The 24,794-nt window shown below is 41.5% G+C and overlaps 1 protein-coding gene and 1 long non-coding RNA gene across 2 annotated transcripts in view; one reads left to right on the forward strand and one right to left on the reverse strand.

Moving 5' to 3' along the window:
• SLC22A16 (solute carrier family 22 member 16) overlaps positions 1-18,816 on the forward strand; it is a 90,672-nt gene extending 71,856 nt beyond the window's left edge. Inside the window, exons 4-8 of the mRNA XM_019520092.1 lie at positions 347-896; positions 2,011-2,138; positions 2,544-2,653; positions 4,948-5,047; positions 15,689-18,816. Of these exons, the coding sequence (XP_019375637.1) occupies positions 347-896; positions 2,011-2,138; positions 2,544-2,653; positions 4,948-5,047; positions 15,689-15,901 (1,101 nt within the window). The 3' untranslated portion in view covers positions 15,902-18,816. The remainder of the gene's footprint in view (positions 1-346; positions 897-2,010; positions 2,139-2,543; positions 2,654-4,947; positions 5,048-15,688) is intronic.
• On the reverse strand, positions 9,811-13,673 carry LOC109299607. The gene is made up of 2 exons (XR_002097932.1): positions 13,250-13,673; positions 9,811-10,335 (listed from the first exon to the last, which is right to left on the reverse strand). It is a non-coding gene; the product is annotated as an uncharacterized LOC109299607 (long non-coding RNA).
• Positions 18,817-24,794: the final 5,978 nt, after the last annotated feature.

The raw sequence follows: 24,794 nt of genomic DNA on the forward strand, positions 1-24,794 counted from the left end.
ATGGAGGGACCCCTGCCAGCTCCCATCCCTTGTCTGCTCCCTTGGTCCTGCAACTTCCCTGACCCCTGCCCACTCCTCCAGCTCCTTGCTACACTGAACTACATAAACAGCTTTAACGGGGGACTGAAGCTGTCATGTACCATCCGCCTCCAGCCCTCAACAGCTCACCAAAGCTCCTTAAGCGGTCTTCCAGCTCAAGTAATTGCCCACACTTACCATACTTCATCACAGGTTAGGACGGCTCTCAAGACTTCCCAAGTACATGCATGTGGCACTGTTGGCCATCTGTTTTTGCTGATGTTAAAGACAGTAGACTTAGGCTTTTTTTCTCTCTTTTTTCTTTCAGGTTTCAAGCGGCTATCTGGTCGTGGTTTTTGTTTATGTGACAGAATATGTTGGCATTAAAGTTCGAACATGGGCATCTATGCATGTCCATGCTTTTTTTGCTTTGGGCGTTATGGTAGTGGCACTGGTGGGATTTTTAGTACGGACATGGTGGGTCTATCAGATATATCTTTCCATAACAACTCTTCCCTTTGTCTTGTGCTGCTGGATGCTTCCAGAGACGCCCTTCTGGCTACTATCAGTGGGGAGATATGAAGAAGCACAAAAAGTAATTAATATAATGGCGAGATGGAATAAAGTAAGCACTCCTTGTAAAATTTCTGAACTGTGTTCAATCCAACAAGATGCTCTAGTCAGTAGCAGAACGGGTGATAATGACGTTTCTACAACGAAGAAGCACAACATCTTAGATCTGTTTTGTAATAGGTACATTGCAAGAAGGACCATTACAGTCTGGCTGATTTGGTTCACTGGGAGTTTAGGATACTATGTATTCTCCCTGAGTTCCGTCAATCTGGGAGGCAATGAATATTTAAATCTATTTCTCATAGGTAAATATTTGCTGTATTTTATCCTGCTTATGACAGAATTAGAACATATAATTTTTAAATGTCTAGCAATCTGAGGGCTATTTTTCTGACTCTAGTTATTTAAAAAAAATTAAAGTATGTTCAGATCCCTTACCTCTTCTGCCAGTATCTGTACTGTACAACTGTATTTTCCCATTTTTAATTGCTTATTTCTCCCCTTATATTTTGTGAAACACCCATGCTAATAGTAGGGAAGACTGTCCAAAAGAGGGAAAACTATGCAAATCATGACATGCTGTCAGTTATGCTATCAGTTATGCTATCAGTTATAAAGTGAACAAACTGCTTTTTCCAAAATCATAGTCATAGTAAAACTAAATCATACTGGTGACTTTATTATGTATATAATTTTCTGAAAAGCTTGTAAGTTTGTCAGAAGTGCACATTTTAAATGTAATGGGCAGTGTTTTTTTAACTTAGTCCATGCATCTGCAGTGTAGTATGATAAGCCAATTATGTGAGAAAAAATTGGTCAGTACATTTAGGGCCCTATTAAAAGCAATTAAAAGATTCCCATTGACTTCAGTGTACCTTGCATCTGGTCCATATACCCCAGTCCAGTAAATAATTTAAGCACATGCCTAAATTTAATGCACCTCTGTAGTCCTAGTAAAGTCAATATGGGCTCAAAGTTAATTTGTGTGCTTAAGCCTGTTGCTGCTCTAGTGAATTAATTTTATATTGCCAAATATTGTTGCACATTAGTAGTTTGACTATTCTGTTGAAAGCAGAATACTAATATGGTTGACATATCTGTTGTGATAGATTTTCAATCACAAATATCTGCCTGATGAAAGCAGAAGCCTCAGCCTGCTGCTTCCTATAATTTTCCTGACCACTTACAGGCAGGTGGAACTACAGAAGCCTGACTCCTTGGTGCACTTCCTTTCTCTCATTACCATGGTTTAAGTCAGTATAAACCCTTTCACTGACTTAGCACATGCGACTTAACTATATTTAAAATGAGTTCAACCTTTAGATTAAAGGAATGCCCATAACAAGCAAAACAGGTTTAGTAAAATAATATGTAGTCAAGCTTTCATGGCTTGAAATTAAATATGTTTTATTCTGACAGGTGTTGTGGAACTTCCTTCATATGTCATTGCCTGTATTGGGATGGACAAATTAGGAAGAAGAAACACCTTGATTCCATCTCTTATATCCAGTGCGTTGATCTGTGTTTTGATTATGTTGATTCCTCAGGTTAGTCATTTGTCATTTCAGATGTTCCTGTATTATTGTATGTAATCTCAGGCTTGTTAATGCTATGTCTGGATCTGAAGTGTGTAGATAATTAAATACTATTTAGAAATGAAACTTCAGTCCTTTAAGGAAGACTTGTTTGTTTTTATTATATTCTTTGTTTCTGTTAAAGGGTCATACTAGCATTCTGTAGTTGTGTGCAAAGTGTTCTCAACACTTGATTAGACAGGGGTGAAAATAAGCTGCTTTGTAAGCAAAATCATAGATGTTGACTTCTGGTAACTTATAAGGAAAATAAACAATGAATGTTGCTCAGTGTTTAACAATGGAAAAGAAGACAATGAAGTCACGTTTGGAACAGTTGAGATTTTTGGTGCCTTAAATATCTATATTCTCTTTTAACAGGATTTTAATGTATTAATTATCTTAGCAAATATGGCTGGAAAGTTCACCATAGGTGTTGCATTTGGCCTTATTTACCTATACACAGCAGAACTCTATCCAACGATTGTACGGTAAGCACTTTAAAATAATTTGTCATGCAATTCTAAATATTTTTTTTTCCATTTCTTTAATTTGTTCTGGTCTAGAAGCCAGATCCAGCACCCACTGAAGTCAATAGCAATGCTTCAAGTAACTTCCAGTTGGACAGAATTAGTTCCTTTTCTGTTTATGGAATTTCTTATATTTGACACTGCAGTAAAGTGTTTCCCATTCTTGTTTATATATGCTGATTTAATTAAAGTAATAGAAAAATTCTCAGTACTTTCTGAGGGTTGATGGAGATAGCCGGTCATTTCCTAGCATCTGATGAAGTAAATTGTTGGCAACAAAAGCTCATGCCTCTCTCAACCAGCTAGTTTCTGAGGCAGTGGTTCTGAACCTTTTTGGATTTAAGGTGCCTGTGACAGAGGGCAATCTCCCTAGGCCCAGTCACAGTAGTGGCCTGCTCGCCTGTCTTTGGGCAAGCCGCCTGCCTTACTATCCTGCCATGCCTTGTTTTCAAGTAATTCAGATGTTATTTAGGCAGGAGGCTGCCCTTCGAGTGCCCTGATGACAAAGGTTGGTAAACACAAGAGTCTGACCTTCCCTTATCATGTCCCATGCCTCACAGATGTTTCTGTGAGTTGTGCTATGCTCTGGCTTGAGGCTGGGCCCAACTCAGCTCAGTGTTAGGCCTCTCTCATACTGCCCTGTTCAAGGGCCTCACACGTACCATCCCCCTCTCACTGTAGCCTCTACCACTCTCCCCTCTCTCACTGGGCCTCTTTCACTTATGCCCCTTACTGGGCCAACTCACCCTGCCCTGCTCTCTTGAGTGACCACGTGGGCCATCAGGCTTGACTCTGCACTGCTCGGCCAGCCCTGGCACAGCCTTTTGGGCCTCTCCTGTGACCTTCATCTGAACAGTGGCTGGGCAATTAGCAAAACACTAGGCTAACCCTGCCCCTGGCTCCTCACTGAGCAATACCACCCACTAGTTCACAATTTTGGAGCTGGTGACTCACTCCTTTCACTTGTGGCTCTATCTCTATGCTGCCTCACATGGCCTCTGGCCCACTTGCTGTCTCAGGCACCCGAAGGCTTACCTGGACCTCACTGTCCCTTTCTCCCAAGGCCTCAACACTCACCCCTCAGCAAGAGCCTCAACTCTCACCCCCCAGCAAGGGCCTCAACTCTCACCCCCCATCTTGGAGCTCAGGGTCTTATACCCCCAACGGGCTCAGGTGCCTCCCATGGGTGAGCCTGGCCCCACTGTCCACACTGGGCTCAGGTGCCCCTCACTGGGCTTGCCTGGCCCTACTCCCCTCCAATCTTAATATAACCCACCTCATGGTGGGGGCTGGGGTTTTCAGGTGCCCAGACTTGCCTTTCACCAGGGAGGTAACTGGCTTGGCATTTCTTGGAGACTCCCTCACCACAGAGAGTCCCACCAGGCCACCCTTCCCTGGCAGGGTGCAGTTTCAGGTCATGCCTAGGACCAGGAGCCTCCTGCCATCTCCATAGCTCCTGCCCTTACCTCCAAGATGTTACCTGAGCAGCAGCTCAGCTGGGTGTTGTTATTCCTTCAGTTGTTTGCAGCAATCTGTTGCCCCAACCCTGAGAGCCAGGATTTTAAAATGGCCGCCTCATCAGGGCTGGCCTGCACCTGTCTGCTGCCTGCTCTCCTCCTTAAAGTGGCAGACACCGGAGATGCTTTGCCACCCACCTTTCCCCTTAAACTGGTTCTTGTGGCTTTTCCCTGCTGCTCCTAAGGCAGGCTCACTCCGAGCCTGCAAGAACCTTTAAGTGGCAAGCACCCTGCCGGTGCTCCACCACAGTACCCCTCACTAGGCTCAAGGCACCCCTCTGTCCATAAGGATCAGCCAGGCAGAAACAAGCCTATGCCTGCACTTACTTACTTATCTCCTCACACCTTGGGGCACTCTTCAGAGGATCTGGTGGTGCTCTGGGGTCCACAGCACCTTGGCTGACAATCACGGCTCTAAGGTCCTGCTTGAGTGGGTGGGTGGAGTAGATGACCTCATTAGGTCCCTTCCAGTCCTACTTTCCTATGATTCCTATAATAAGGTGTCACCTTGGCCTAACTCCTGCCTGAAAGTTCCTAGTTATTCATCTTATAATTCATATTGAATGCTTAGTGTACTTTCAGTTGTATTTAAAGAAGCAAGCAGAGGTAACAGTAAGATGGAGCTTCACTCAGTTGAAATGATAAGCATCTCTTTACCTTTAGTTATTTAATGTATTTGTTATTCCTCTAAATATTTATTACTCTAATCAGAGCTATGTCCTGTTGTCTTATGTACAGGTCACTTGCAGTTGGAAGTGGGAGCATGATGTGCCGTGTTGGGAGTGTGGTTGCTCCTTTTTGTGTTTACCTGACAAGTATCTGGATCTTCATGCCACTGGCAAGTGTTTTTATTTTGGTAGTCAAATATTTTTTGGGGGTGGGGAGGGAAGATTTATTAATTGTACTAGGAATTTAACGTTGAAGTATAGCTATTTTTAAAAAAAGGAAACTGAGTCAATTGCTCGCATTCTTAATTCGGAATATCAGCGTTTAGTAGCTATATGTTTGTTAAGAATATTAATCTAAACTCAAAAGTGTGACTAAAGTACTGAAATCTTCCAAACAGTTCCTGAACTGTATCAGAAACTTAAATAAGACAAGCATGTTTTGTATGCATAGATCTCACTATAAAATTGGTAGAACTATTCAATAAAAATAAGTACTGTATCATTCATGTAACTCCGAGGAACTTTTTAATTACTTATCTACATGCTCCGTGACTCCTCAGACTACTGAGGTCCTTAGTCACTTTCTCTATTTGGCTCCACCTCTTTCTGTCAAAAGAAACAGCTTTCTCCACCTCTTTTTCCACTTCCAGAAATTCACATTAAGAGCTCTTAAGCCTTTTAGCCTTCACCTTCTCCTTGCTCAACCATGGGGATTAACACTATTGGAATAACTCTTTAAGAGATACTGTCTTCTGTGTCTATCTGTCTTTCAACATCACAAGCACAGACCCTGTGTGGCAGGGAACCAAGGGCTCCTGTTATGTTAAGGGAGAGATTGCAGCAGAAAGAGCCCCAGGTAGTTGAACAGGGGCTAGCCACAGGAGGGAAGACACAGTAAGATGCCCATTAAGGTGAAGGGACACACCTACATCTGGTCAAAAGAACACCTGACCAGGAAGGGGAGCCTGGGGCACATGAACCTGGGTTCCTGCAGCATGAGGGCAATGCAGCCTGGAGCCCTGCTGGGAGGGAAGCTCCTGCCAGCTCAGACTGGTGAAGAGAGGGCGCTGCAGGCCATGGCAGCTACTCCCAGGGCAGAGGGAGCCAGAGAATGAGAAGGTGGCCTGGCAGCAGTATGACAACCCAGAGGAGGATATTTTGAGTGTATAGTGGCTGCTTGTGTTTTTTCATTCTAGTTTTAAACCAGAGGACTGGGTGTGGCTAATAGGAGAAGATTGGAGGCCACAGAGGTGCTGCAGGGCTCTGAACCAAGAGCAGCTTTGGCCTGGGTCAGGTTGTCAGTGGGGCTGAGCTGAACCAGGAGCAGCCTTGTCCTGGGTCAGGGATGCCAGGGGATTGAGCCGAACCAAGATCAGCCTTGCCCTGGGCCAGGGATGGCAGGGGGACTGAGACAAGGCATAAGACAAGACCAAAGGGCCCAGACACCAAGAAGGCTGAGGCCCAGACAGCTGGGCCCAAATCACTGGGACAGGGCTGGAAGCCTGCAATCAGAGACAAGGACAGCTAAAGCCAAGAGGGCTGAGGCCTCTAGACAAGAACTGAACTGTGGACAGAGTAATATGTGCGAGGCCTGGACATGGCTGTAGGGGAAGAGGAGGCCACAGTTAAAAGCCCTAAAACTTAAGGGGCAATTGGGCCATAGGTAGTGACCACTGGCTCACAGTGCTGGATAGGAACTAATAGGTCCACTAGGGTGTGAGAGATATCCATGAAGAACTGCATGGTTTTGGCTAGTGGGCAAAGGGCCCAGTGATCACAAGAAATGAGTCGAAGCACCAGCGAGGGCATGCTGGGATTCAGGGGCTGCCTCCCTATTCATATAAAGAAACATCAAGGTGAGATAAACACAGGTGTTATATAGAGAACTGGGAGTGCAGGATTAGGGTAGCTCTGGGGGAAACCAAGACTGCCCCAGGGCATGTCCTGCTACACCTTGTCATTTTCTACATTTACTATACTTGGTTCTTGATACATCTCCCACAATTCCTTATTATATCTCCTTCTCTGCATATCATTCACAATTATTAGTTAAAAAATTGTACAAATACTTTATTTTCAAATATATGTAGTTGTCTTTCTTCCTTCTTAGCACTTGTCCAGATATTACTTCCATATATCAAATTAGGCCTTATGAGGAGTTTGTATTGTGGTCTTTCTCAGCAGTTGATTGGAACTAAAAATTCTCTGTGGAAAAAAGTGACAGGTATTCCTGTCACATAATTTCTTACCTCATCAAATTGTTGCTAGCAATCAATACCCCTTGGTACTGGCAACAGGTCATTAAGCAACTTTGTTCAAAATCTTTATGTTGACCATCAGCAACTTTGTTCAAAATCTTTACATTGGCTTACAATCAAGTATTTGGTTTTATCTGCTTTGATCTTAAGTCTCTCTTTCTTGTCTCATCCTTCATGTCACCAGCCTTTTCTTCTCTCCTTGCAGCAGCCAAGTTGGCATATCCAAAAAAACAGTTAAATTCACCTCATATTGAGAAATTCACAATGAATTTACATTTTTTCCGCAACCATGCTTGAGAGTACCAAAAATACCACTCCCTGTCTTAATTCTGTCTGGATGCCATTTGGGGCAAATATTATACTTTTTGAATTGCAAACACACTACAGTTTTAATACTTTTATCAGGTATTCCAGATTCTTTCATTTGGTCCCAATGGCATTCTTGTGCTATACAATTACATATTTTTTAAAAATCTCATTAGGTGTCTTATTCCTAAAAAGAGCATGTTTCACTTAATTAGGCTGAAGTTACACATTATTCTTAGACTATACCAAAGGCACTTAAAAACCATGAGCATCCACACATTAAAGCTTGTTAATTCATGCTAAGTGTCCCCTGAAGATCTCAGTTATGCTACTTCAGGTGAGGGTTAACTCTGGGACTTGCCACCTAGCTTGTGTTATGGTAACTTCAGGCTGCTCCACAGGGATAAAATGGGCAATTTACAACCCTCCAGCATCCCAGGATGCACCATTTCTAGCCCCCACTCCCACCCAGAGCAGGGATAGAGCCCAGGCATCCGGACTCCTAGCCACGTCCCTGCTCACCAGCCCTCTAGTGGCAAGTCAGAGCTGTGCAGGCAAGAAATGGTATTAACCCTTAATGTGTGACTGCTTATAGCAAGGTCTAACTATGGGCATGTGTAGACAAAATGGGGGCCCTAAATTGAAGTGGTGGGTTTTTAAACCCACCGCTTAAATTTAGGGTGAAGTAAACACCCATGTTGTGCACACACCACACACTTACCTGCCTCTGGTAGCGGGGAGGGCGAGTGCCAGCGGGTGAAGCGGTCCCTGGGCTGTGGGGGCAGGGGAGCTGGTGCTTCTCTCTGCAGCAGTGGCAGCCTCCCCCAGGCAGCACCTGCCCACAGGCACCCAGCTCAGGTGGTCCCGTGGGGCACCGCAGCCATGGAAGGAAGCACTGGGCCTCTGCCCAGCTCCTGCAGGCAGGCAGGCTCCAGGGGGGGGAAAAAAATCAGGCTTGCCACTTTTCTTGGGCAGAGCCTGCCTTCCCAGCCTGCTGCCAAGCTGTCTGCAGGGCTTGCTGTAGAGCTGCATGGAGTCTGGTGCTTCACTCTGCTGCTCTAGGGGTTTTAGCTTGCTTTAGCCTCTGAGGAGTTTTAGTTTGCTTTGCCCCAAGTCATTTAAGGTGCATTATGCCACTGAATTTCCTACAGTGGCTGGAATTAATGCACAATACACCGCCGAGGTATGCAAACACTGACACCATTAAAGCTGTTCATCTATACACGGCCTATAACACCACCTAACATGCCAGTTTTAATGTGGTTTAAGTGTAATGTGCACCTTAAGTCTTAGAATCCTGAGAACATTTTTTCACTTACTGCCATTATCCTTTAGGGATAAGAAGCAATATGGCTGGCTTAATAGAGATAATGAAGAAGCAAGCAAAGATTAAATCCTGCTGTTGAAGATGGTCTGTTTTCATTATTCATGGAGAGAGAGAGAGAGAGAGAGAGAGAGAGAGAGAGAGAGAGAGAGAGAGAGTGTGTGTGTGTGTGTGTGTGTGTGTGTGTGGTCACATAATGAGGTGATTCAGAGGCCCTTGAATAGAGAACAAGCCTGTCATATCCAAGATCTCATGATCACAGCAAGCTTCTGATATGTTAAGAAAATGCAGCCAAATAAGGGGCCAGTAAAAATGTTGGGAAAAGAGGGTGAGAGAAAGGATATTAACAGTATAACCAGATGAAAAACAAGTAAACAGGTAGCAAAAGAAACAAATGGCACATAGTGGGTGTGTCTACACAAGATGCTACGGTGCTGTAGTGCTGTGCTATGGCACCATAGTGTCCATTGGCAAAAAACGTACCACTGCCACTACATTGCCATAGCAACACACTCCCTTATTATAGCATATTGCTACAGCAACGTAGCAGCCAAAAATAACCAAGCACAACCAGCACAGCTCAGCATGGGCTGTTACTGTGCCATCTTTTAGCACTTCCAAAAGGAAGTGCCAAATGACAGTTCAGGAACAAAGATGCCATATGGCTATGTGTCAGTGCACCCAATTATGATGTTCACTGAGTCTGTGGCACTTCAAAGAAATTTGAATTTTGGTGGCTTGGTCTTCTTGTAGGTGTTTCCAATTCATGCCACTATTTGTTCCAACATAGTCATTTGCAGCTCTGATTAACCTTCTTTGTAGAAAATGGGCATTTCTTCAGCACCTATATTTGCATCTATTTTGTACGATTTTTGCTGTGTGCTTACAGGTTAGCTGTTTTTTTCTTTATTAGATATGATATCCATGCTCAAGAATTCCACACCTGTTTACTCATGGCTTTTTTTCCTAAAGGGTAACTTTAGATTGACATGTGCAAATACATAAACAGTTTCAGACTTTGAACAGAAGACTTTAAACGAGTGAACCAATTTTATCCTTTTTATTTAAAAAACAGTATTAACTTTTAGTTCTTTGAAAAGCCAGTAAAACTCAGTTTATGTGGCCTTTAATATCACATTCTGTATATGATTTCCAAATGCCAAGAAGGAAAAAGTATAAATACTAAAAAGTTTGCAACCAGCTTCTCTTCCCATATTTCTATTTTTGTACAAACAATTGAGTTTTCCTGCAAAAGTAGAGTTATGTCTTTTTGATTCTTCAACTATAAACTCTGCATTTTTGGATATTTGAGCCAGTTATTTTGGAAGGATGTCTGAGGGTAGGGAGCAAAACAGGTTTTCATAAGGCTTCCTAGGTTTTTAACAACTGTTTTCTTTCTTCATAACTTTTATCACAGCAACTCCATACACACCAAAGATAGGAACACAGAAAAGTTGCAAAGACAAGATGTGCAGAACATAGTAATCCTGGGAGAACATTCTTCTCTTTTTTCCCCCCCTTCAAAGTTTTCTTTTCACTGGCAGTGATAAGGTTTATCTGTTCTGAACTCCTGCAATTAAAACACAGCAGGGGAAAGTTGAAACATTTTGGAGAGCAATGCAAGTGGTATTGCAAATGAAAAGATATACTTAAAATATGGACTACCTCCAGTGCACAAAAAAACATACTCAGGACTGTAACTGTTGCTATAGTAGTGACTGCAAATGTATGTTTTCATAATCAACTCCTGTTCTTAGGCATTTATAAGTTTACTAAATATTTTTTTTCTTTGGATGAAGTTTAACATGCACACCTCAGTTAGCAGACACATTTTGGGGTGAAATTCAAACAACATAGATTGGTTTTAAAAAAAAAGACTAGCATATATTATGTTGATAGACTATGTACCACACATTAGCACATATTCTGAAAGTTTCTATTACCATTTGGATGACTGTATAACTCATTTATGGCCTTTCCAGCCATGAATAAAGCAAACCATCCTTAATATGATACCCCCAGCCATCTTAGGCTACAGATTTGAGAAAATGTATAAGTTTAAATAAATAATTCTCTTGGTACACTCTGTTTGTATCTCTCAGCTTATAAAATTGGGTTGCCTTGGTTACAGGCAGTCAGTTGTTTTTCTGACACACAGCACACATCAGAATAACTCCATTTAAGTCAGTGAAGTTACAGAAAAGTAGATCTTGTATAACTTAAATCAAAAGATGACTACTGAATTTTCAAGAAAGAATTAAAGCATTTCTAAAGTAGGATTTCTATAAATAAAGATTAACAGGATTTTTAGGTTAATTCTGAGCTAGCCAAGCTAGATATAAATATATTGATCACCAGAAACAGAATTTCTTGTTCTCTAGTGAGCAGAAAGCATGAATTTGTAGTGACAACACTTGTTTGATGCCAAAGCTGACCTTCAGGTTGTATGCTGAATATAACACGTCCTGGACATTGCACCAGTGTGAAATCCCAAGCCCTCCTTTTTCCTGGTTTAGGATTTTTACTGTTGACTTCAGAGTGGCCGAGGTCTGGCCAGTGCTGGGGGTTTTCAGAAAAGCCATCTAAGAATTTAAAGGCAAATGTAAACAGAAGAAGTCCTTATTCAGTTCCCAGTGGGGTGATTTCCAGACAGCCAGTGTGGCAGCACAGGTTAGGACAACTCTTCACTGTATAAGTTGAGTACAAGATGAACAGACATGGAAAAACAGTCCCTGAGTGCCTTTACAAATTAAGGCCCATTTAATCCAATGGCTATTAAATGCAAAATGAATAAATGACCTTGGGAACAGAATCCAGGGTGCCCTCCCAGACCAGTGCCCACCTCACTTCCCCTCTTGCTTGTTTTCCTTCTTGTATCAGGACTCTTACATTACTTTCTGCACAGCAGACCAGCTTCAACAGGAGGGATGAAAAATGCCCTCAGCCCTGCCTAGCCCATAGCCTGGTCATTACTATAAAGTACTGGGAAATGGCAGGTGTGGATTCAAACCCATACAGGCTAAGGAGGTGTGGCCTATAAAACAGGTCGCACACTTTCTGGACAAGTATCCTCACCACTGGTCTGTTGGCTCTGCTCTTGTGCTCAGCTGCATTCATGGTCTCAGCTTCAGATGGTCACTTACCATAGTTTTTCTCTGCTGAAGGAATTGGGGACTTATGCAGAGTTTATGCATTTCCGAATTAACTGGAAAATGGACTGCCACCGAGCTTAGGTGAAGTTGGATGCATAGGTGGCAGTTCTGGATAACTTCTGAGCATGTGAAGTATCCCAGCTCCATTTACCTTGAGATTCTTTCAGATCAAAATAGAGCCACATAAGGAATTAGGTGTCCTAGTAATTTTAGGGCTGCTGTGTGGCGTAGAACACGTTCACACTTAGGGACATAAATGTCTAAAAGCTGAATAAAGGCCACCTAGGTTGTGTTAGGGTTAGAGCCATGGTTCTCAAACAGGGTGCCACAAGCCTCCCATGAGCCCTGCCCTGCCCACTCCTCTGCATTACGGTTCTGATCAGCCTAAGCAAGCTGGAGCTGGCCAAGCTGTTGGGCTTTTTTGGTTTAGCTCAGCAGTTCCCAAACTCTGGGTTGCAACCCCAAATGGGGTTGCAATATCAGCAGATGGGGTCATGGGGGTGGGGAGCTGTGGGTTGGGAGTGAGGGGCCATGCTGAGGAAATGGGATCATGCTGAGGAAATGGGGCCATAAATGGGGTCATGCTGAGGAAAAGTTTGGGAAGCACTGGTCTAGCTCTTCTCATGCTCCTCCAGGGAACAGAGGTGCATGGGGCAGGGAAGGGCTGCCCAGACAGGGAAGGGCTGCATAGCTTGAGGCAGCTCCTGCCTGCTTTAGGCTGATCAGGGCTCTAATGCAGCAGAAGCATACACACATGCCAAAGCCCTTCCCAGGCTGGCTGTGCAGCAGTTGTGGGGCAATTTTATCTGAAGGCAGCATGACCCAGGTGAGAAGCATTGAGGTAAAGTGAAACAGCAGCAAGAGTGGTCCTCAACCAGGGAGGCTGCCTCATTCAAAAAAGTGGTGGAGCTGTGCCCTAACCCTGAAATGGTTGAGAACCACTGGGTTTGAATGTGGTTGTAGCTGTGATGGTCCAGGAAATGTGTGAGAAGCAAGGCTTTTTGGTGACATCTTTTATTGGGGCAACTGTGTAGTTGACAGAGATGCAGAGGAGGATCTGGGCCTCCATGTTATTTTTTGGCTTAATTTGTGGCATGATGAGAACATGATCAGGGCAGAAAAAGGGAGAACTGACAACCCTTTAAAATATATTTTTTAGTATTGGAAAACAGCAGAGCCACCTAATGTAGAGTTGTGAATACCGTCAGTTCCCCCTAATTAATATCCCTTGCTTACTGTGTATTTGCCTGTGATGTCCTTTGCTAGTCTGGCATCCACTTCTACAGGAGTAAGAATGCCCTCTCCTGTATTCCTTCCTGGGAGAAAAGTCACCATTTTATTTTCATTGTATTTTGTCGTATCCAACAGTATTTTGCTTAGTACTTTGGTTCTTTCAGCTTCTACACTCAGTTTGAGTGTAAGAGGAAAGCGACCTGACACAGAGGTAAATCTGCTTCTCACAGGGAATTCCTTGACAAGTAGTTATTCTTGCTCTACGGGAATCCCGACTGCTCAGTGCCTCAAACTGAAGACAGCTCGTTCAAGTTACTGCTGAGAGTTAGCATTTGAAGACTTCTTCCTGACTTGAAAGAGCTATTTCAGTCAGAAGCAGGTGGTGGTTGCCCAGTGCCCTCATATCCATTTCTGTCTGAAGTGCTGTGTTATGAAATATACAAGTACAATGATTTTGAATGTGCTATATCACAACTGGAGAGAGAGTATTAAACAAAATGGATCAGAGCTGAGCATCAGTACAGGGCAAGAAAAGGATATTACAGGGTCAAAGAGCATGAATTAACAGTTGTAAACCAGAAAGAGAAATTTGCCCAAAAACGATGAATTAAAAATATGACAAATTAGATTTGGATCACAGACAGTCTAACAGATACAATAGAAAATTGCTGTTAATGCCTGTAAAATGCTTTGCAGATATAAAGTGCTTCAGAAGGCATAAAAAAGTCAATAAAAGAGGAAAGGAGGAAGAATAACAAACATGACTATTGACTATCTACAGCAGTAAAAGTGAAGGAAATTTTCTGTGGTCCCTTGGGAGAGAGACTTTCTGTGTGCTTATATACCTACTTGAGATCCCTGATCTTGCTTGTGGTTTCTGACTACTGTCACAATAAAAGGCATCATCATCATCATGCTGAAATCCGCTGTTCACTAGAGTATTCTAGTTCAAAACATTAACATAGTACATGGGTAAGTAGGAGGCTGGGCCCCTATCAGCTTCCTGGCTCTCATTCAGGAAAGTATTCTTACTCAGAGCAGTATTTGTGTTTCTGTTTAAATGCCAACCTACTTGGCATTTGGTTTTAAGAGCATAAGTATAGACTTAAAATGTGCTTACATGCTTATTTGATTTGGGACCACTATGCCCGGATGCCCTCTTTCCTAGGTGAAAGAGGCACTCATACTACATAAACAGGTGCAGTACCTATAGCAGCAATTCTCAGCCATGGTTCTGTGGCACCCTGGGGTACCTTGAGATCCTTTCAAGGGTGCCAAACAATATTAGAACTGTTAGGTGTGCAAACATGATTTACATGATAAATTTAAAATTTTCAAATAGGAATTCATAGTGTTATAAAGATTCTGACCTGTTGTGGTCTTTTTGAGTTCTTTGCAACAGAAGAACTGCTCTATTTTTCTGTAGTAAAAAATGAGTGAATATTAAGAGATGGCTTTGTCCAAGGAATGTCTTGAGTTCTGATCCCCAAAGGGAACTTATAAAACACCTTTTGTAGATGAGCCTACAAACTTCAATTCATAAATCTACTGGATACAAAAAACCATGGACTCAATATAAACATTGGATTTATAACACATTACAACCTGCCTGGTATCTGATATGCCAGGTACCTGCCAGACCTGACCTCTTATACTTTTCTTTTCCCCCTTTCCTCTTTTCCCCCTTCCTCCCCTTTTCTCCCCTGCTTTTCTGCCCTTTGTCTTCCTAATTTCCAGCTATTTACTTTTTCACAGGCAGCCTCTTTTCTACCTTGAAAATCTACTCTGTAGAGTCTCCCTTACTCACCTTTGGCTTTCTTTCTTCCCTCATTTTTCCCCCCTCCCTCCTCTGCTCCACCCTTTATTTTCCTAATTTCTACCTATTTACATTCTCATACATAGCTTCTTATATTCCTTGGAGTCTCAGAACAGCAGAGACTTCCTATGTCTGAAGAAAGGTGATTGCTCCCATAAGCTTGCAAAAATTTTTTTTCGAACTACTCAATTGGTCTAATAAAAGATATCACATCTACCCAAAGAACCTTGCCAGCCTTGAGTCTAACAAGCAGTGTGTTGAGTTTAAAAAGGTTGAGAATCAGTGACCTAGACAAAGAGCAAGGTTTATACTCTGCTTTCCCTCCAGTATATGGCAGCAGGGAAATTGCGCCTACCCCCAAAAATAAATGTAAAAATTAATGTAAGTAATTCTACATTAGCTTCTTAAATATAGTGATACTTTTTAAATAATGAGAGCAGCTATTTAATGAGATTGTAATGATTCTATTCACACCAGAATTATTTTGTCTGATCACAGCAGGTCTGTATTTAGATCATTGCGTCTGTAAGACATTTTTTCCTGTGTTAATTTTTCAGGACTTTGATTTAATTACAACAAGAAATGTTAAATACGATTGAACTTTTGTTTTCATTAAAGCTTACTATGCTCCTGTTTTTAAACACATCTCTTTAAACAAGTTCAAAATTTTACATGAATCCAAATGCTTATTTATCCTTTCTTAAATTGTTTATTTCTTCTAGTTGCTTGTTGGTATCATGGCATTCCTGAGCGGATTGTTAACATTAATGCTTCCAGAAACTCTTGGAAAACCATTGACTAATACTTTGACGGAAGCTGCAGAAATGGGAAGAAAGCAGGACATCAGTTCAGAAAAGTCCCCTCCAGCAGAGAGTGGTGTGATGTTACAAAAGATAGAGATTCTTAGCCAAGAGACACAAGGCATCGAGAAATAAAGCAACATCAAAATTGTTATCATCGGTTTAAGTTACCATTAATTTTTAAGGTCATTTTATTACAGTCTCTGACCATCTTACTAATATATGTGCCTTTTCATGTGTATGGAAACTTGCCTTTTCAATATAAGAATAAAAATGCCTTATGATGACAGGAGACTTTAAGGAACTAGGAAATTTTTGAGGGCACTTTCAGAGCTATTATGAAACTTAATCTTTAAAAATTGGGTTATTTTATCTTAACTGCTTGCAGTGACTAGCATTGATTGTGGAAGGTTTTTTATGGATTCCCAAAACATTTTCATTCTGTGCTTTAGATTTTCCTTAGCCATGTTTTTAATCTCATGATAGAATTCCCTTTCAGTTCCTGTCATATTACAACTGGGGGGAAAAAAAGTTTTGTGACTTTGTAAGGTAACTCCAAGCACAGTGTCATAATTCAGTTTACGGTTGCATCAAAGCATGGCAATAATGTGAAAGTTTAAACATATCTATACAATTATGTTTTTCACATTTGCTTTGAGAAAAATGCCATTGACGATAAAGAAATTATGATGTTTGCAACTGAAAAAAGTCTACATTTCCAAAAGCAAATAATAAGCAAACTGCTTGTTCTGTTGAATTGCAATGATATTTTTATTAGTACATTAGAGAAATGCTGCTTATTGACTCCATTGTAGTTTTTTTTGGTCTATGTTGTACAGTTAAAACCTGACATCTTTAACAATTTTATTCATTCCAGACTATTATATGATACCTCCACGTTTATTGTAAGTTTTTTTAAAAGCCTGTAGGGTAGTACCAACACCTTTGCAAAATGCCTGCACAGGGGCTATTCATTCCTTAAGTTTTCAGAATAGTAGAACTTAAGTCACACACAGGCCCTTTTACACACAGATGTATCTAGCCCTTAGGGTTTATTTAATGTATACCTGTTAGACTTGATAGCAAAATATTATCTTTCTTATAAGCCATCTACCTGTAATCTCCTCTTTTTGTTATTCTGAACAGAGTAGCAAAGCATTTAATCATAGTTTGGGAAAAACTGATTAGTTATTAGAAATGGATGGAAATGTCACAGAGTCCTGCAGATGCCTGTAAACATCCCTCAGTCACTGTACCATTTGCATATCAGCTGTCAGTGTTGAATCTGTACAGCTGAGTGGTTCTTAGGGAGAGGGGCCACAGAACATGTCAGTTCATTCTAGCTGCTGTTTTCATGGCTTCCTGTTCTAGTCCCCTCTTTTTAGTTTACCTTTAGAGCTTACTGTTTCTCCCTTCTGTGCATTTGAAGTTATTGGGGAGAAATATTTCACATAGGCCATGGCTGATATTTTGCCCTCAGTTATTTCTGCACAATCTCACTGGCTTGATGACATCTGAAAGCATAAAACATCTCAATATCTCCATGCCATCCTAGTGAAAACAAAGCATCTCATTTCAATTGAAGTTCTGTCCTGGACTTCTGAGTAATGTTCTGGGTCCAGGCTAAGGACTAACTCAAGTCCTAGGTGGAGAAAACACATGTTTAATAGCCAAGACAATCAGCAAATCAAAGTATAGGCAGTATCTATGGAATAATTTTGCATAAAGCAGAAAGTGGGGTTTTGCTTCCCTTGCTACACCCAGGAAAAAACACAGTATTCAGGGCATGCATGAAGAACTGTGCTTCTATCTGCAGACAAAGTCTGATATTAATTTGCAAAGCACTTGAGCACATGCTTAACAGTAAAACCTTGAGCAATCTCACCTCTATGCAGATAAAGGTATGTTTTGCTAGGTGGGGATACTTGCCTGCTTGAACATTTTGCTGAATTGGGAACCAAATGCTCTGGCACTGATACTTGGTCCCCTTCCATTTTGCATGGCAGAATAGCTGCTTCTAATCCCTTTCTTCCCCATGCAAAGGTGTTTTACAGTGCAGGAAGGGGGACAGCAGTAAGAGGAAATAAATTGATTTTTTCTGATTTTATAGCAACCAGTACTGTGGCTGGGTCCTTTTACAGGACCAGTGCCCTTTCTTTGGAGTCCACGGGCCACTGTAAAATAATAACTTGAAGATTAAATGTACAGAAACTAACCCAAAAACACTGAGTATTTGCAGGACATTGCCGTGTATTTGTAACAAAGAAATATGAATTTCAATTCTGCCATATATGTGAGTACAGGAAAAAACCACTTAGGGCTGATCCTGCTCTTACTGAAGTCACAACAAGTCATAAATTCCCATGACTTCAGGACCAAGCCCTTAATCAAATTATGTAAAATAAGGAAAGAGACAAAAGCCATAACTTGGAAATGCTTGAGTAATTCTTAGGGACTGCCACTTGAATGCTATCTCTAACAGAACATGCAGCGTGGTGGTAGGTGCAAGTGTCCAGGCAGGAAGGAGCACAAGCAACAGAAAGTTATATCTCCAAGTCTTTTGAAGTAAGAAAGGTAAGTATGTTATGGATATAAATAGGAAGATCCCCAGAAACTGAGCATGCATAACTTTTACTGAAGTGATGCTTGGATGCTAAATTTTGTCTTAAAAATGTTTCAAAAGTTTGGTGCTGAATCTGGATCAACATATATGCATTTTACATAAGGAGGCTAGAGAATTTTAACAAAGTAATTACTGTATTGATCACAAGTTGTTAAATTTTCATGGGGATTTACGTAACTAAGTCCCACAATGGAGGTACCACTGGGATTCTCTAAACCCTCATGTAGCTGCTCCTTAATCCTCAAGGTGCCCAAAGTCCCAGGGCACCCAAGTCACCACTGATAGAAATCCTTAAGCACCAATATTTTTGCCTGTGGGCATGCACACCACCTGAGGGCCTGAGCAGCTCAGTACCTAAGCCTAAGGCATGTCTCCATTTATCATACCTTTGGCATCCAATCCAACTGGATCAGACAGTGCACAAAAAGAGACGAGGAGGCAGATTTAGATCCAAGAATTGTGGACAGTGGGATACCCAGTTCCTTCCCAATTTGGATCACAGATTTGAGCCCAAATTTCCACCTGGCAGGTGGGTGTTTTAAAAACTGAGCTATTGGGTGTTGGGTACAGGTGGGTGGGTGTCTCTACCTCTTTCTGTGAGCAGATTTAGTTAAGGTGCCTAATTCCCTGAGAGAGGAGCAGCTTAGTCTTTGTCCCTTTCCTCAGCACTTCATATTGGTGCTTAAGAAACATCCCCATACACAAAGACAAACTGTTCACTGGCTTCTGTGAATGAAATTCTTCAGTGCCTACCTCTCCCAGTGATACTGGGGGAATCTTGAGAGCCACGGCCTAATGAAAGGTTATGGATTTCAGTAGGTAGTACAGTGTCCAAATGTTAGGCACTTGAACACTGTATATTGTAACACCCGTATTCCTTTTTCATATAGCCTTTACAGCCAATCCTAGTACCACTGAAGTCAATGGGAATTTAATATTTGATTCTAATAGGACCAGGATTTGCTCCACAGTGGGCATGTCTACACAAGACTTTTTACTGCACATTAAACGAATGTGCAATGGAGCATCAGCATCTCCTTGTGCATGGGACTCACTGCACAGTAAATTAGGCTAATGCACCATTTGCTAGTATCAGGAAATACAGGGCACATTAGCTACTGCACAGTAGTGCATATGTAAATACTGACCAGAAGCAATTTGCTCCCATTCAGTCCAGGCAGCAGGGAGCTCACTGTTGCCTGGATAAGCCCTGATGTGGGAGGGAGCTGTGCCAGTCGCCTTGGACAATGGGACTGCTGTGTCCCAGTCACGTGGAGATCAGGTCAGGACACGATCCCCCCGTGACTGGGGAAGCATTCTGCTCATGGAGCATGGACAGCTGTCCCAGCCATGGGGTCAGGATTGGCCCCTGTGCCCTCTGCCAGCCCCAAGACTGCCACCCAAGGGAGCCTGGAGCTCCCCCTGGTGGCTGCAGGGAGGAATAGCAGGGCTGCTCCTGTCAGACATGATTTGCTCTTGATGGGGGCACACATGTAGACATGCACCCCAGAGCACTTTAATGAGCCTTAATCTTCTGAGAAGAAAATTCAGGCACATTAATTGCATGTATAGATGCACCCAGTAAAGTAATCACATTTTTCACTGGAAATGAATGGTTATCTAGCTCAGGCAGTGTGTTGAGCTGAAAACCACAAGATTAGTTGTTTAATGGCGGAAAAGAGCTAGCTTCTTTTGAATTCATATGTGTATTGCTTTGGGCACATCTGAATTCTGAGCATTCCATTCTTTCAACTGAAGAGGTAAAGAAGAAATATTTTACTAAAGTAGGGAAACCACAACTGTGTTACGTATCTCTCTACAGCATTTCAGAAAAGTGTTCGCTTGAAATGATTTGCTGACCAAAACTTGTTTAACACTTAAAGTACATTAGAAAGATGACACAAAAGAAATGCAGAGAAATGCAGAGAAAGTATTTCTTTTTTAAGGGTTTTTTTCAAGCAATCTAAGTCTTCTAGTCTTGAGAATGATTGTTTCTGTTACTTTGTGACATATTTTCCTCCTAGCAATCATGAAAGCTTTCTGTTAAAAAAAACCCTCTTATTTTTTTTCCATAAACTTACTAGTATCTGCATTTGAGTCAATTATCTTATTGCAAATGTATAGTTCTAATTAATGGTTCTGAATATCTCTGAGGTTTCATAAGATAATTCTTTGATGGTTGGTCATTGTAGCTGCAATATAAAATAATTATATCTTAAAATTGATATAGTATTGTACCATAAACACTGTGGTTTATCACGGTAGTACTTGTAAGGTTCAACAGATGAATGGCTGGCAATAATTGACATTTGTTCAATTCTAATAAGACTTGTTAATATAAGTGAACATATCTGGTCTTTTAAATTGAATATTTTTTAAACTAAGCTTCAAGATGTATTTTCTAATTGAAGGTTTTTAATTTATTTGTATATGATCTTAAAGTTTCAGTTAACTCTGTGGGGGAAGAGCAGGGCAAACTGTGTGCACTCAATGCCAGATGCCAATGCGCTGAGAGTCCAACAAGTAAAAGAATCCTCCCTAAGGCAAGAGAAGTGCTGTGTGGCAGCTTCCTAGAAACTGGAGAAGGCCCCATATTTGTAGGCTTGCAGTGAGAGGACTGAAAGATTTTTTGCTCCTCCCCCTCTTCACCTCAACAGCTCAGGCCGTGCTCTCATGCCAGGGACCCTTCATGGAGATCGGCTTTGCAGCAAACCAGGGCTGTACAGCTTTTTTTTTTTTATGGCCTTCCAAACTCGGAGTCACCTTGCACAAGATCCTCCACTCTGGTTGCTGAGATAGAGGGTCTAGATTTGGCCTACATGCATGTGCCAAATGTACCCCTATGATAGTTGCCTGAATCCCCTAACCAGTAGTAAAGACAGAAACTAAACAAAAGCTCAGAAGAATAATTATGAATTCAAACATTAGCAAGTTTTTCTCTGCTTTCAAGGTAAATTCCTGTTGAGTCTGCACAAGCTCTCTATTGTTGAATCTCTCACAAGATGAGGTTAGAGTAAATCCAAGCACTAGTAGGTTTGTTCTAACAATGTCTACACCAGGAAATACACATGCTTTGGTAACATCTGAGTGGTATACCATATTTTCTTGGATACAACATGCCCCAGAATAAAACTGATGCTTTGTTTTTGAAAGGCATAGTGAAGAAAAAAAGATTTTTTCCAAAAGCCAAAACCTTAGATGTTGCTTGAAGATTGGTCTCCCTGGGTAGACCTCTGATTTTGAAAAGAGCTTCAGACCTGCAAAATAGAAGGAGAGAGATCAGGAGCAGCTAGCAGACAGCAAAATTGGCCTGAGAAAGGTTATCTTGATTTGTGGAACATGAAGACCGTTAAACAAGGAGAAATGATCATTAATACTTGTGAAGAACAATAAGCCACTGAACTAAAGTGACCCCCTCAACTGCCTAAATAGTAATGCCACTGCTGCTACACTCTTGAGGAGGAATCAGAGTGCAGTGCTTCTACTCTGGGCAGAAAATCAACTTCCACGTTTAATGTGCACCCTAATTTTGGGGAGCTGATTTTTGCAGAAAGTTGCATATGCTATGTAAGTAAATATGGCATATACTATTCTAACTAATTTTACCCACAGAGCACACACAGATTTAATCAGAAATGTATTATAAAGGTAAAGGAATTTTGTTGATCCCTTATGTATTTCTCATCTCAAAGTATGTACACCAATAAAGTGGAAAATTCATTATTTGATCTTTAAATAGCTTCTGAGGCAGTTGTTTGATTCTGTTTTTCTACTGTGTCTTCATTGTATTCACATGCATTGGTGTTATAAACTCGCTCACTATCACCTGCAATTTTCCTGGGGTGACTCGCCATAGTTGGGATTGAATGTTATCATTTAAATCTCTCTTTGCCATTTATAGTTACAGATGCAAGCCAAGATGTTATTACAGTGTCAGCTGGTGGCTACACAAGCTTTTCTAATTGAATATTAAGTGGTGACTTTTTTGCACTCCAGCTGTGGGACATTTTTTTTTTTATACTGCCCTCTGTCTGCCAAGAACTTGACATCGTAGACCAAAGGCAACAGTGAGAAAAATGCCTCTGCGTGTTATAGGATGACTGTAAATTTGCCAGAAAACAGCGTAAGTGCTTATAGACGTGTGCGATTTATATGAATTTGGCATTCAGAGGGTATGGATAACATCTGTAACTTCTCCATGGAGAGGTAGGAATCAGGAATAGCACCTAATGGGATGGGATAAGAAAAAGCAAATGGTTTACCTGTTTTTCATGGAATCCTTTGTTAGTCTCCCACAACAAGCTATGCTTATTTTTCACTTTCTGTACGTCAAAATGGTACAAAGTATATTGCTTTCCAGGGATACATGCTTTTAATTATTCATATATTCTGATCATGTTACAAGTCACGTAGCTAACATTTTAAGTGATGTTGGCTAAATTTAGTTGTTAATAGTTTTCCCTGCTTTCAAAATATAATTTAGTGGGAGTTCAGTGCAACTCTGACCTAAACTGTAGTGGCAGAGAAAAAATTGTCTACTAGATATAAATATGTTAAGTAAAGCAACTATCCCATAGCCTGTTCACAGGCGTATTTACTAAATAAGACTTGATTTTCCTGTCACGCTCATCTTACACCTGTAACTCCACTAGCTTCAACCACATTACTGATCATTTACATCATTTTAAGAAAGAGGAGAATCAAGACTCAATCAGAAAAATGCTACCTGAAAGACACCAGGATGCTGACAAATACAGAATAAGAGAACGTACCATATTTACTTGAATCTATGATAAGGGTTTTCACTCTAATCAACATGGGGGAAAGCCCCTTGTCTTAAATTCACATACAAAGTGGGGGGGGGGGGCTGGTGGCAGGTGGCTACTACAGCTCTGGCCCTGGTTTAGGGTCAGAGACTTAGACCCATAGCAGCTGCCTGAACCCCTCTCTGCTTGCCCTCTCCAGTTTCTGCCCTCTTTTCCCCCTCTCCCCCTTATTGTTAGGTGCAGCTTGGCTCAGCTCAGGCTGGATTGCCTCCTGGGTATGAAGCACACAGAACCTCCATCCCCCACCCAGCCAATCAACAATGCCAATGTTGCTGCATGGTTTGGCAAGGTCTGGGTTTCTACATACTGTGTTCTGTGACCTGGGATGGAACAGCTCCAAGCAGCATCTGGCAGTAAGCAGGGGATGACACAAGGGACAAAGGCTCTGGGGAGTAAGGGGAGAATGGGCAAAGGCTGGGGGGAGCTGGGAGTGAGAGGTTCAGGTGGGGGGGGGCGGCAGGAAGGCTGCAGGGAGGAAAAAGGGGAGGCAGAAGGCAAGGGGGCTGCCCCATCAGCCACCAGACCCCTCCACTGCTTTTCCTACTGTTGCGGGGAGAGGGCACAGGTGAAGGAGAGGTAAATTTATAGAATAGAAATCAATAATTAGATTCTATACCTGGAAAAATTATAACAAATTTATACGTTTCCCAATCATAGAATCACATTATTGGGGCGGGGGTCATCTTGAATTCAGGGTAGTCTTAGTTTTGAGTAAACATGGTAACCCACCCAGATAGCTTTACCAGGTACAGGGCTGTCAAAGGTGCATTGTGCAGTGAATATAGAAGACATAAGAATAGCAAAACATCACACAGTATCTGCAAAATTAGGATTGCTGTTTTGTGAAAAATATTGCTGAAGCCGTTTATGAACGGCAGCTGTTAAAACAATCTTTATATTAAAGCAAACAAGTTACACATCCATTCCTTAATATAGACAATGTTATGTAATTATGAGGGGTCTGCATATATATACACACCTTGTTCAAAATTTTTTTTAAAATCAATGCATTTACCTTTAAAGAAGTGCATTTATTATGATTTGTGAGAAGTAACAGGGAGTCTCTCATCTGGGCACAAATTAACATATTATCTATCTGCATGACCATCTCCCATAAGCTCTTGGGAAGTGTTCAGATGTTTGTTGCTAGCCTGGGATTCTGGCTGTTAATGTTACCCTTTTATAGTTCTCATGGCAGATGAACTGACTTTCACAGGACACAACTATCACAGCTTTCAAGAAAAAAAAATGAAGAGTATATCCAGGACAGCACTGCTGCCAATTAGAAAGAAAGCCATTTTAATTAAATCGACCATTATACTAATATAGAGCCAAGGATAAAGAAAAAAAATCTCTGTGCAAAGTGAAACCATAAGTCTTTTTAATATGTAAAGCAATATTACACATCTCATCCTGTACTGAGGGCATTTATTCTTGCCACGTGGAACAGCAAGATGTACATAGTAATAACTTAAGTGGAAACAAGTCTCCAACAAATAATTTGCCACTGATCCTACATTCTATGATCTTGTAGCCAAATGAAAAAAGAAACTATGCAGAAGGACTCCCCCTCCTCTTC

This window comes from Gavialis gangeticus, unplaced genomic scaffold (genome assembly GCF_001723915.1).
Source record: "Gavialis gangeticus isolate Ggan-Ray unplaced genomic scaffold, GavGan_comp1, whole genome shotgun sequence".
Lineage (NCBI taxonomy): Eukaryota > Metazoa > Chordata > Crocodylia > Gavialidae > Gavialis > Gavialis gangeticus.